The sequence below is a fragment of the Mercenaria mercenaria genome, chromosome 5 (assembly GCF_021730395.1).
Source record: "Mercenaria mercenaria strain notata chromosome 5, MADL_Memer_1, whole genome shotgun sequence".
In the NCBI taxonomy this organism is placed as follows: Eukaryota; Metazoa; Mollusca; class Bivalvia; order Venerida; family Veneridae; genus Mercenaria; species Mercenaria mercenaria.
In genome coordinates this window covers 12,071,382-12,084,566 of record NC_069365.1, presented here as the reverse complement: position 1 = coordinate 12,084,566, position 13,185 = coordinate 12,071,382, and the positions used below count along the sequence as shown (strand labels likewise).

General features: G+C 33.9%; 1 protein-coding gene across 1 annotated transcript in view; it reads right to left on the bottom strand.

Moving 5' to 3' along the window:
* LOC128556865 (uncharacterized) overlaps positions 1-13,185 on the bottom strand; it is a 67,907-nt gene that overhangs the window by 41,235 nt on the left and 13,487 nt on the right. Inside the window, exons 4-6 of the mRNA XM_053542683.1 lie at positions 12,773-12,964; positions 10,290-10,457; positions 9,072-9,107 (exon numbers count right to left, since the gene is read on the bottom strand). Of these exons, the coding sequence (XP_053398658.1) occupies positions 9,072-9,107; positions 10,290-10,457; positions 12,773-12,964 (396 nt within the window). The remainder of the gene's footprint in view (positions 1-9,071; positions 9,108-10,289; positions 10,458-12,772; positions 12,965-13,185) is intronic.

Sequence of the window (13,185 nt, the reverse complement as noted above, 5' to 3'; positions counted from 1 at the left end):
AATTTTGTGGTTGTTTAAGAATCATTGTAAGTCTTTTGTTTTTCTAAGTCCACAAAAAAATCCTTACTAGGTAGAGATACCTTAAAATACACCTAAAATTGGAAAGTAACATCTATGTTGTACCACAGAAAAGTGGTCTTGTTTTTTTCCCTACGGTCAGTTATAAAAATGTTACAATATAAGTTATTTATAGTAACAACTAAGGGAAGTTAATCTTTAAAAAAAAAGTCCACATAAAAATCTTTACCAGGTAGAGATTGGTCAAAATACACCTCAAAGTTGGATGTAGCATGCATGTTGTTCTACAGAAAAGTGGTCTCGATTTTTCCCTACGACTAGTAATGAAAAAGTTACAATAAAATCTATTTAAAGTAACAATAAAGGGAAGTAATTCTAAAGAAGGAAACTACGCATGACACTTTGTCTCATGATGGTGTATAATTGTATCAAGTTATATCAAAATCCCTCCATGCATGAAGAAGAAATGCTTCGGACAAAGTCATTCTTGTATCTGACCTTTGGCCTCTAAGTTTGACCTTGACCTTAGACCTAGGGACCTGGATCTTGCGCATGACACTCCGTCACGTAATGGTGAACATTTGTGCCAAGTTATATCAAAATCCCTCCACGCATGAAGAAGAAATGCTCTGGACAAGGTTTTCATTCTTATATCCTTTGACCTCTAAGTGTGACCGTGACCTTAGACCTAGGGACCTGGTTCTTGCGCTGGACACTCCGCCTTGTGGTGGTGAACATTTGTGCCAAGATATATCAAAATCCCTCCATGCATGAAGAAGATATGCTCCGGACAAAATGTTCTAAGAAAATATGATAAAAGGGAATAACTCAAAAAATAGGCAAGGTAGAGTTATTTTTCTTGCACATGCACTTCCTCCCAATGTGTTCTATCAGTGTATGAAGTTTGAAGAAAATCCCTCCAGTACTTTTGGAGTTATGCTACGAACAAAATTTTTAAGAAAATATGATAAAAGGGAATAACTCAAAAAATAGGCAAGGTAGAGTCATTGTTCTTGCACATTGCACTTCCTCCCAATGTGTTCTATCAGTGTATGAAGTTTGAAGAAAATCCCTCCAGTACTTTTGGAGTTATGCTCCGGACAATTGTTTTTAAGAAAAAAAGATAAAGGGGAATAACTCAAAAAATAGGCAAGGTTGAGTTATTGTTCTTGCACACTGCACTTCCTCCCAATGTGTTCTATCAGTGTATGAAGTTTGAAGAAAATCCCTCCAGTACTTTTGGAGTTATGCTCCGGACAAAGATCGTTGCGGACGGACGAACGCACGCACAGACGGAGAGCATTTCTAATATCCCCTTCGCCTTTGGCGGGGAGATAAAAAAGTGCACAAAAATATACGGTAAGGTTAGACTCCCTGGACGCCTTCAGCACCAACAAACATAGTCAGAGCAACACATCGCAAAGATAGAAAGATGAAAGGAGATGCGGGGAGTCGAAATGGTAGGTAAATGTTTTCATCGCATCGGAAAGGTCAGTAATCTATGCAAGTGCATGCCAAACTCACACTTACCCAATTTCAACTAGTTAAACAAGACAGTGTAATTAAAATTATTTCCGTTGAGAAAAGCTTAAACATTAGTAAACACCTTTGGAATTTCATGTTTAAAATTGGTGGAGAAATATCATGCATTTCCCTAGCTGCTTGCTGTTATGTCTAGTCATTCATAAAATTGTAGGGATATGTAAGATTGAAATCGTTGACAGAACTACACGTAATGTTCTAGCTTTGAACACAGACATTAATATGAAAACTCTGTATTGAAATTTTGATATGCGTTTCATTAATTACTCAGATTTTTCTCTCAATAATTTGGTGCATGTACTTCAACTGCCGGTGCAAAATACCGTAATTCTTTGTTTAGAAGTGCATATTTCATTTTATTATATATGGTGGCATATTTCTGCATACGATAACCAGAAATGTTTCGCGAAAATATATCGAGTTTTCGCGAAAAACAGGAAAGATTTTGCGAAAAAATAAAAACTTTTCGAGAAAATAAATAAGATATTAAGTGGAAAATTTCGCGATAGTGCCCACTTCTGCAGTTAGATAAAATACCTTGAACATTACTCTTTTCATGAAAAGTTGTTAAGTATTGTTACTTATCTAAAAATAGAAACAATCGGAACGCTATGATATGGTGGCATATTTCTGTATACGATAACCAGAAAAGTTTCGCGAAAATATATCGAGTTTTCGCGAAAAACAGGAAAAATTTTGCGAAAAAATAAAACCTTTTCGAGAAAATAAATACAGATGTTAAGTGGAAAATTTCGCGATAGTGCCCACTTCTGCAGTTAAGATAAAAGATCTTGAAAATTAATCTTTTCATGAAAGATTTGTTACTTATCTAAAAATAGAAACATTCGGAACGCTTTGAACAACGAAAGTACACATCTCTTAGTCCGTTGCACATACAACCTAACCAAATGCCAGACTGACACCGAATGCAGTATGCTGTTTATAGCCATCTGAAAGATTTTACTGTTTTCGTGAAAACTGTTATTTTCGCGAAAACATTTTATTTTCACGAAAACTTTACCGTTTTTCATGAAAGTTTGGCCCATTTTCGCGAAACTTATCTGGTTTTCTTATGCAGAAGTGGGCACTTACGCAATATTTTCACTTAATATTTGCAGTTCTTTTCGTGAAAAGCTTTTAATGTTTTCGCGAAAACTTTTCCGTTTTTCGTGAAAACTCGATACATTTTCACGAAACTTATCTGGTTATCGTATGCAGAAATATGCCACCATACTATGAACAACGATAGTACACATATCTTAGTCCGTTGCACATACAACATATCCAAATGCCAGACTGACACCGAATGCAGTATGCTGTTTATAGCCATCTTGTTTTCGTGAAAACTGTTATTTTCGCGAAAACATTTTATTTTTACGTTAACTTTACCGTTTTTCATGAAAGTTTGGCCCATTTTCGCGAAACTTATCTGGTTTTCTTATGCAGAAGTGGGCACTTACGCAAATATTCTCACTTAATATTTGCAGTTCTTTTCGTGAAAAGCTTTTAATGCTTTCACGAAAACTTTTCCGTTTTTCGTGAAAACTCGATACATTTTCGCGAAACCTATCTGGTTATCGTATGCAGAAATATGCCACCATAATTATACTAGTGCAAATTTCCCATTAATTTAACTTGAATAATATATCATAATCCCCAGTTATTTTATATCTCATGCGCGAAATCGTTATTTTCAGTTTCTGCGCACGTGATATGATCAATAATTTCATATCATGCGAAAGTATCAATCTCTCAACGAGAGATATGAAAAAATAGCATCACATGTGCAGAAAGTCAAAATAGCGCTGTTGCGCATGTGATATTATTTTTTCATATCTCCCGTTGAGAGATTGATACTTTCGCACTGCTTAATGATTTGAATGTGCCAAAAATTTCGAAAACAACTTTTTCATCAAATATTAAATCGAAACTATCACCATCAGATTGAAAATGACCTAACTTAGAAAATGAGTGCTCACACTTGATATATCTATCGTTTAGAAATAAAGTTATCGGTATTTTTCGAATGTTACTGATGTCGATTTCAGCATTAACACACTGTTGAAATAAGCATAAATATAGCGGTCAGCGATACATAAACGTCTTATAACACAGCAAAGTCGCCACGATTGTTAACAAGTAAAGACTCCTTAATTCTGTCTTCATTATTTAGTTAGTAATTACTTTTTAATGTTACATAATTCATTTAAATCATTAGATCTATATTGATTTCCAGTAATTGTTTGGCCTTTATATCATTTTGGCATAATAAAATAAATACTGCATTCCTGAGGTGATATGAAAAATGTTCCCCCCTCGAAATATGAATATAGACCTCGGCTGACGCCTCGGTCTATGTTCATATATCTCGCGTTGAACGTTTTTCGTATCACCCTCTAAGGATTGCAATATTCATATGTTTACTTTTAGAGCAAAACTCCAATAGCATTTACAATATGCTGAAGTGATGGAACCGCACTCGGGTGATATGCTTTAGTTATAAAAGACTTAAAATTGGAAGATATGATAACAAAATAAACAACTGACAGAATTATCTATATTTATTCTACTAAAATAATAAAAATCAGGTATTCGCTTTTATTCTTCCCGCTGTGATCTTGATTATCTTATAAAATATTGCCAGTAACTTGCATTAGGTCTAGACATATTTATGCAATTTATGTTGTAAGTTTTACTTAAAAATTAAGATAAAATAAAATAAAATCAGTCAATATTCATCAAAGTTATCAATATCATCCCTATGACTATTCATTAGTCTTCCTACACACATTGTAAAATAAGTCAACCCAAGGGCAGGAACAGTTTTCACATGATTTGAACAAAGACCCTTACATAATGTCACAAGCCAAATACCTTAGCTCTAGACTATGAGGTTTCAGGCAAGAATATGTTTTAGAGGTTTTCTTATATAAGTCTACATAAAATAAGCGGCCAATTTTGAACCCTGGGGAATGAATTGAAAAAACCTGACAGAGGGCCACAAGACGATGATGCTCATCATATATCTAAGCTCTGGGTTTTGCAGCTTCAGATATGAAGATTTTATATAACTGAGTGACCCTATTGACCCCATAGGTATGATTTGTATAAACGTAGTAAAGTAACAATACATAAGTCTACACGCCAAATGTCTAATCTCAAAAGCTTGAAGATTTAGACAAAAACATTAAAGGTTTTCCTATACAAAGTTTTGTAAAACAAATGAATCTAAGAGTGGGTCAACTTTGTCCCTAGGGTCCTGATTTGAACAAACTTTGTAAAAGACCTCTACACAATACAACATGCAAAATGTAATAAGTGTAGGATTTTACTGTTTTATATAAGAATATGTTTGAATATTTTCTTATATTAGTCTATTTATTAAGCAAGTGAACAACAATTTGGTGCTAATTTTGAAACAAAGGGTGTGATTGGAACAAAATCTGTGTAGGACTACTAAATGATGTTATAAATCAAATATCTTAGCTCTGGGTCTTGCGGCTTTGGACAAGATAATTTTTAAACTGACTATCTTTAGCTCTGGTGGCCATTTGAAAATATTTGAATAAAATAAAGAAGTTGCTTCTGGCTATGTTTGGCGAAATTGCATCACGCGATTCATGAGAAGAAATTGTTTGAAGGAACTGTTGACGACGGACGGACAAATAACAGAGATGCGGCAGTGCTAAAAACCCACCATGAACATTTCGCGGGTCACACAGCACAATGATTGTTGAAAAAAGAAATGTTTTATTTGTTTATCCACTTTGTTTGAAAAAAAATATAAAAGACTCTTCTTTTTTGTCGAAAAATAAATAAATGACTAAAAGTGTACCCTTTGTTCAACTAAGGGTATGACCACCGCTACATCTTTGTCAATAGAGAGTTTGAGATTTCAACCTTCGCCTTCCCCTTCAACGTCTCTCATATATATTTGGGGTAAAACGTCACCGATATGCGTGTATTTTATTTATAATTGACGTTGCTTCTAAAGTTTTCCATGTAGTATCAAGTAAGCCTAAGCCTTCGCTTCATTACTATGTGAAATAAAAAGCTTAGTTTCAGAATTTCTGCTTATTAAGTTATTCGATTATCCATATGTATAACTGGACTAAATTTAATGCGAAACACTATCAATAAGTATAAGAATAATGACGTTTTGTTTCGCCAATGGCTTTAACTAAATACATTGAATTGAACCTGGAAGTATGAAGTTATCAAGTGATTTTGAGAAACTTTGAGATTTTGTTCAGACTTTAACTTCTACGGCATATGCGTGTCCTCAGGCGGTACTGATTATACCAGAAAGGCCTTTTTGGCGTAAGAAGTGAAGTTTTGAACGTCCGAAGATGTGATATCACGAAAGTCAAAACTTCGGTCTTTGTACATCTACTCTGTCCACATACTCGGCATCAAAGACTGAAATCTGGATGGAGGCATATAGCATGACAGTCATTTTACTTGAAAAAATAATGATAACGCGCGATTATCATTTGGTGGAACATTTTATTTTAACTTTCAAAAAAAAAAAAAAAAAAAATCCGTTTCTGTCGGACACTTAAGACAATTGCGTTTTAATTATAAACATAAAATGGTACTAGTAAGACGGGAAAAAATGTCTGAAGTATCAGACAATCTCAGATCTATGATATCATGATGCGAGAAGTTTCCTGTTAGCCGTATGTGATAACTCCATTCTTTACAAGCACGGACCCAGAGCCTGGCAGAAGGGCATTGTGGGTCAATCCCCATTTGATTCTTACATTTTACAAAGAAAATCGGTCTTGAAACTTGGTGTGACTAAGCCCCCACCCCCCTCTCCACCCCACCCCATGGATGAGTGACGCCTCTTTAAAGTTGGTGTCCCTCTAATCAAAATTCCTTGATCTGCACATGCTTTACTTATGAAATAGTATATTCAAACAAATACGTGTATATGCCCACATGTTATTTCGTGCGACAATTTTCGTCTCCACCTAGCAGTTCTTGACTGTTTCGCTAAACACATGGTGACTTGGCACGATTATATTGTGCTGTCTGAGAGTTTGGCATTATACAGAGTCAAACTGAGTGCCACGATGCCAAAACGTATGATATCACGAGTGTATCTTACATTTGTTTCAAATCGCTTGTTAAATGTATTCATAACTTGTGTATATTGGCTCATGTTATCAACATATCTTTTAAAAGGTTAGATTTTCAACAGGTACAGTCTACAAGTAAAACACGCATTTTAAGGACTTAAGTAAAAAAAAAAGAAACTTTAAGAAAAACTATGAAATACTAGTCAACAGTCTTTTGTGTTTGCTTTATCTCATATATTTAATTTAACTTCAAAGTATATCGGGAAATGCATTTGTAGTAGTTGGTGTCTCATGTTTTTCTTTAAAAAATATTAACTGTAATATCTTTCAAGAACACCGTCATCAATAGAATACGTTGATATTATTATCATTTTTATTTCCTATCATATATAATTTACAATCGTGCATGGTATACTGACATCATTTTATATAAAATGTGTTTTTTTTTGTATTCACACTAATATCCATGCGATAAATTGAATGGGCGGATTAAAAGAAGTAAGGTTCATTGTAAAGTTTGAAATCTCAAGGAATTTTAATCGAACTTCAACTTCATACGTTAACTTTGCAAGAGACGTTGAAAGGGAAGGCGAAGGTTGAAATCTCAAACTCTCTAATATAATTTATGTACTTCCTTGTTAATCTTCGGATAATTTTGGTCCCTTTTAAATGAATGGTCTAACTGTCTTTATTACAAATATTCCTGTATAAAAGAAATGTTCTCACAGTCTTATGCACAACGTACAATTCTTATGAAAACACCCCGTTTCCAACATTGAATTAGGGCTATGATAACTATTTATTACTTAGTATCACCCATACACTGGGACCGCCGATACATTAATAGATTCATATAGAAACGTTACCTTACTCCAGCATTTCATTTCATTAGGATAAGTTAGAAAATTGCTTTCTTTCTTATCTTTTAATACATAACAGTTAAAAATTAAAAGTAAATAAATCAGTTGTCACAAATATTATAATCAAATGTATAGCTTCTAGTTAACACAGACGCATAATTAATAAAGTAATTGTTACGCGATGACCATAATTAGTAGGGATGGTGGGCTGGAAGAACAAAATATATTCTAGCTCAAACATTGCTACTTCCGTAAGCAGTTGACATGCAGGAAATTCGCGTTTTTCATGGATGATACATGAATGACTCCTTTAAAATCCTGCAATTGAAAACTGACTGAAAAGTATCCAAGCGTTTTGGATATATTCGGTTTTGTATTAGTAGCCGTGAAAAGCGAACAAAAATCTGAAATTAGAGTGTACATTAAAATATGTTGTTCTTTAGAAATACATAAAAAGCAGATATCCAGACTTCATACCTGGAAGTCTGTAGTATCTGAGAATACTGTTTTCATGTGTAAATGATCAGGGAGTCCTTAAAATCAGGTCTAGTCTAAAAAGGTTCAATACAGCAGTGACGTCAAAGAAAATTGCTGCTGTAAGACGTCTTATCGATGAAGACGCCAGGAACACGGTGTCCGAGATACCGGTTTTTTCTTCGGTCGTCAACGGGAGGAACTCTTGCGATTCTCAACCAGTACATGGGTTTAAGAAAGAAAAAATTTCAATTTCAGTTGATCGCACAATTTCACAGCTCCTAACTGGAGATGAGACCTGGATATACTATTATGAGCCACGGTATAGTGTTGGAACCAGACAGTGGCTACGGAAACGTTGGCCATAGACCAGTAATTAAAAAGAACTAATTGTTAAAAAGGTTTTGTAATCCATCTTCTTTCTCAAAATGAGCACTGTTGTACAAATTCATACACGGTCAGGAAAGTCAGTCACTGGAAAGATTTAGAGACAGAGTATGTATATTTTTGAAACGTGTGACCAGACGAAACATGATGGTGGGAAGAAAAATGTCTCATAACCGTACACTTTTTTCGCATATCTGAGGTAAATCGAGATGGATAAATGACTATTTCCGTTTTGTCCAACTTCTGTTACCCCAGGTAAGATTCTAGACCCGATCGTCTACACTAAAAGTCGATTCAAGCAATTATATATTTTATACAACAAATTCTTTTTCGCATGGTCCCTACCGCCTAAATGTCACGTCGCCGTTAGAAATACATGCAATAACTGACTCTTATCAATAGAGAGCGTTAGTGGCACCCCGTTAGAACGTTTGTCGCGAGTTGACAATTGTGTTGCTCTATGAAAGAATGCAATACTGGATAGATTAAAACAGTGCAAAAGGAGAAGAAATGTAAGATATACATGTTTGTGGTTCATTTACGAGTATTTCCACTTGGATAAGAAAAACATCGTTCTGCTTCGGCCTCCCAACAATTTAAACATGCCAGTATTTCATACCAAAATCTTGATAGAAATAGCTTTCTTCTATAAAATACTCATGTTTGTAATTGTTTTTATAACAAAAATGATAATTGATATACGTACGAGGCTGCTTCTTCAGAACTTTTCAGGCTGATAACTCTGTAAAAGAAAATAGTTTTGTATGAACCAAACACTTCCATACATGACATTTTGATAGAAACTATATTTACAAACAAATATAAATAGGATGTAGTTTAATGTCATTAAATTATTATCTAGAAATCTTCCAAACTGAGCTTGATGACAATACTCTTTACATTTCACTATTCATATATCACTTAACGCTAAATTAGTTTCTTTGCCAATTGATACTGATCTATGTATCTTACAAACTATGAGTCACAAAGTTACAAGAATAATTAAAATACAAAACTGTTAAACTCCTGATAATTAGGACGAAAAGTTAAAAGTATAAAGACAAATTTCTCAGTGTTTTGTTTTGGTATCTCCCGTGATAACGGCAAGGCATGAAGTAAAGAAAAAAAGTGAGGAAAAGTTGTAAATATAAATAAAACGCTTCTAAGTTTTTTACGTTTTTACATGGATTGAGGCTAGAACATGATATTTTAAATGACCTAAAGGACGGTAAACGTAAGAAAGTAACAACACCTGTTGCTAGATGTACAAAGAAATAGAACATATCCAGCAAGCAAACATAAATTATGTTGTAAATCGTAAACCATGGCTGTTACAGCGCTGTGTACCTTAACTGTCAATTTATCATTTATTCGTGGTAAGCAAACATAGACATTTTAAGGATAACATGGTGTAATAGCCATATTTCATATCTTGTATTAAATGAAATTTGGTCATTTTAAAGACATTCGAAATTAAAAACTTTTCACCGAGAGATTTTTCAAATTTTATCATTTTTATTTTTTTTTTGGGGGGGGGGGGGGGGGGGGGCGGGGAGAGATAATTAGTATTGAAGTTAACATTGATGCCTATGGGAAATACAATGTATATAATTTCTTTGATTATGAGAATCCGAATTTGAGTTTCAAGAATTTTTTCCGGTAGAAGGCTGCAATATATCATTCTGATACAAATATCAAAAAGAAATCTAAAATTACACGTAGGGAAAAGGAGAGAATCATATTATTTTAGTTTTCAGGGGAGATTACCCATGAAAAATCAAAATATCAGGGGAGGTAATCTAAAGGAAAATTTTGAGAACTTCTGTCACTATATAACTTGATGCATCTTTCTCGGAGTATCTGGGACCTGAGAGATACAATTTAACAAGAAATACTTAAATGAAATAAGTAAGACACCACTAACTTCTTTTCAATATCCGATAACATTTTCTCTGAATCATTACTTCTGTCAGCTTTAGCACGGGCATCGCTAGAATCATTTTTCATTACTGCTTTCCAAACTGTATTCACTTTTTCTTCCAGAGTTTTCAATTTCTTGGGCAGGTCGTCATTTTGTTTCTGTGCCTTTTTTCTGAAAGAATAATACTCGTTTTTGCAATTGTAACCCTACCTTGGAATTACATTGAGTCATTGTAATATTTCTTAAATACATAATGATAATAAGTTTTTGTAACAGTCATTAAATTTTCGGCTATATGTTGCAATAAAATGGCATTAAGATCCCGTAAACAGTTAAAGCTACGCTGTACGTATTTACAAAACAATCCGTTAAATGCCATAATGTTCAATGAAATGTCACAAATATAACTATTTTGACGCTGAACATGTTGCTAAAACTGCTCTTGCGTTTTGTTTCATAGCACTAAGTAGAAGCAAATGGAGCACGATAAAACATCGACACGACATTTCAACTACACGACTGAATACTGAAGTTATTTATTGATAATCCGATTTCATTCAAAATCAAAACATCTTGAAAAATCACGTACGATAAATCAGTTCAACTGGACTCTGTGCAATGTAATAAAAGGCTATATATAATTATGTTGGTTTTTTTTGTGATTATTTGTTGTCGACTCCCCTATGATTAAAGTTAAAATATAAGTGCAATGACTTGATTTCTTCCCACATGCAAATACTTATGTTTCATTTTGCTCCGATGCGACAATCGTGCAAAGTCCTCGTTCCTAGTAAAAATATTACAGATAATCCAAGATCTTTAGGCATTTAAGCATATACCTTCCACGAGGTTTTGTCGGCTTTGGTTAAGATAATTGTGTAGGTCTACTTTTTTTGAAAACCTGTAAGATCATAACATTCTACACTTGTTTATCATAACAATGTAAGTAGATCACGAACCATACCTTTCGCTTGCCTTTGTCAATATATTAGCCATTCACGGACTTAGGAAAACTATAATAGGTACGAGATGTGTTCAAATTAGAACACAATACAACATAAATATATATTCCATGAAACAGATGTACCAAATGAGATCCGTGACAGTATAAATAATTCTGCAAAGCTTAGACTAAGATGTCAAATTTGTATTAAGATATTATAAAAACAGTTCTACAATCTATTCCTTAGAATCAATTTAAAGTCATTTTATGGTCTTTATAGTGCGCTTTTTTACAGTCCCCTTTCAGGGTTCATTCATATATAATTATTACATCGGGGTGCGTTTGGGAAGTTAAGCATTCATTCATCGGAATTATGAAATTGATATCCCTAGTTTTGTCAAGTGCCTATATATGAATATGGCTAGATGCGCTGTGATAAAACACCTTTAACGCGGATTTCGACAAATGATTGCAATGCAAAGTTTAACAAATTATTTATTTTCTATTTTAAAATGAGCACAAGTCTCTTTCCCAAACTTATTCATTATAGAGAAAGTCCACGTATTTTTTGAGTGCAGAAACGACAGTTAAATCCATAAACTTATAAATTCTGGTAACACTTTTGATCTTTATTTACTTGTAATATGGTTGTATGCACATGTCGGCGTATCGTAAACAAACAACGGAGAATGTTTAGTATTCACAGTAACGAAACTTGAAATGAACAATTTCACTATCCTTCCGTCAGCTCGTAATTCCGTGTACGGTCCATAACTCCGTCCTCCATCAAGCAATTTATTATTACTCAGTACAAATGCTCACCATAATGAGAAGACTTGTCATGAGCAACACCCAGACCTCTAACTCAAAGGTCAAGGTCACACTTGGAGGTCAAATGCCAAAATGTTTGTTTTTTCCTGTCCGGCCCGTACCTTGGTAAAATGTTTTCTCATTCAGAGAACATGTGTGCCAAGTGATATCAAAATCATTTAATTGATGGTAGAGTTATGGATCGGAATGACGGAATGACGAACGAACGGACGGAAAAACGCAATCCTATAGTTCAACCAAACGGGGACTAATAAAAGCACTAATATAAAATCTGCTTAAAGTGGCCACTATTTTCTTTTTCCGTTTAACCAAAAATAGCCAGTTTACCTAAGTTGACACAGCCTGTCAACAAAGATCACCATTTTGACTTCCCAAGGGTGGTCTCTACAGACAGGTTTGACTGTATATATATATATACATTTTCACTCCCGAAGATCTGCAAAAGCATTGAAACCGGTTGAGTTCTTTTATATTTATTACTGGACAGAATCTAAATAAACCGCAAATGTAATATTAGTGGATCTCCGTCACTTTCTTCTTTTTCCCTGTATTTATATCCGTATTGTTGAATTACAATACATTTGGGATATATATATATATATATATATATATATATATATATATATCCAAGAACCCTACCAGCAATAGATTAAACGTTTCTTTCTGTAACAAAAACAAAGTCATTGCAAATATCTACAAAATGAACACTTACGTCGCATCTTCCTCTAGGTTTTTCAACTTCTGAAGTCTTGATACGATTTTTTTTAGTTTATTTGTAAGTGTCGCCTCTCGCGACTCAGTGGTTCTACTTTCCTTGGGAATCGTTTTAATGTTTTCCAAGTTATTGATTTCATTTTCCAATTCCTTCATCACAGTGTCCATTTTTTTTAGGTCGTCAGTTACTCTATATGAAATAACATATCCATATGCATAAGACAAATATAAATCAAGATCATAAGACATGGGACACTTTATGGCAAGTTTCTCTTAAAACATTCTTCTGTAAGAAACCAACATGTCGTAAACATTTATAACATTTCCCTATTTAATTAGTCTATTTTTTTAAAAAAAAAAACTATATAAATATGTGCATAAATCCTCTGCTTAAACCTCTTCTAGAGGATA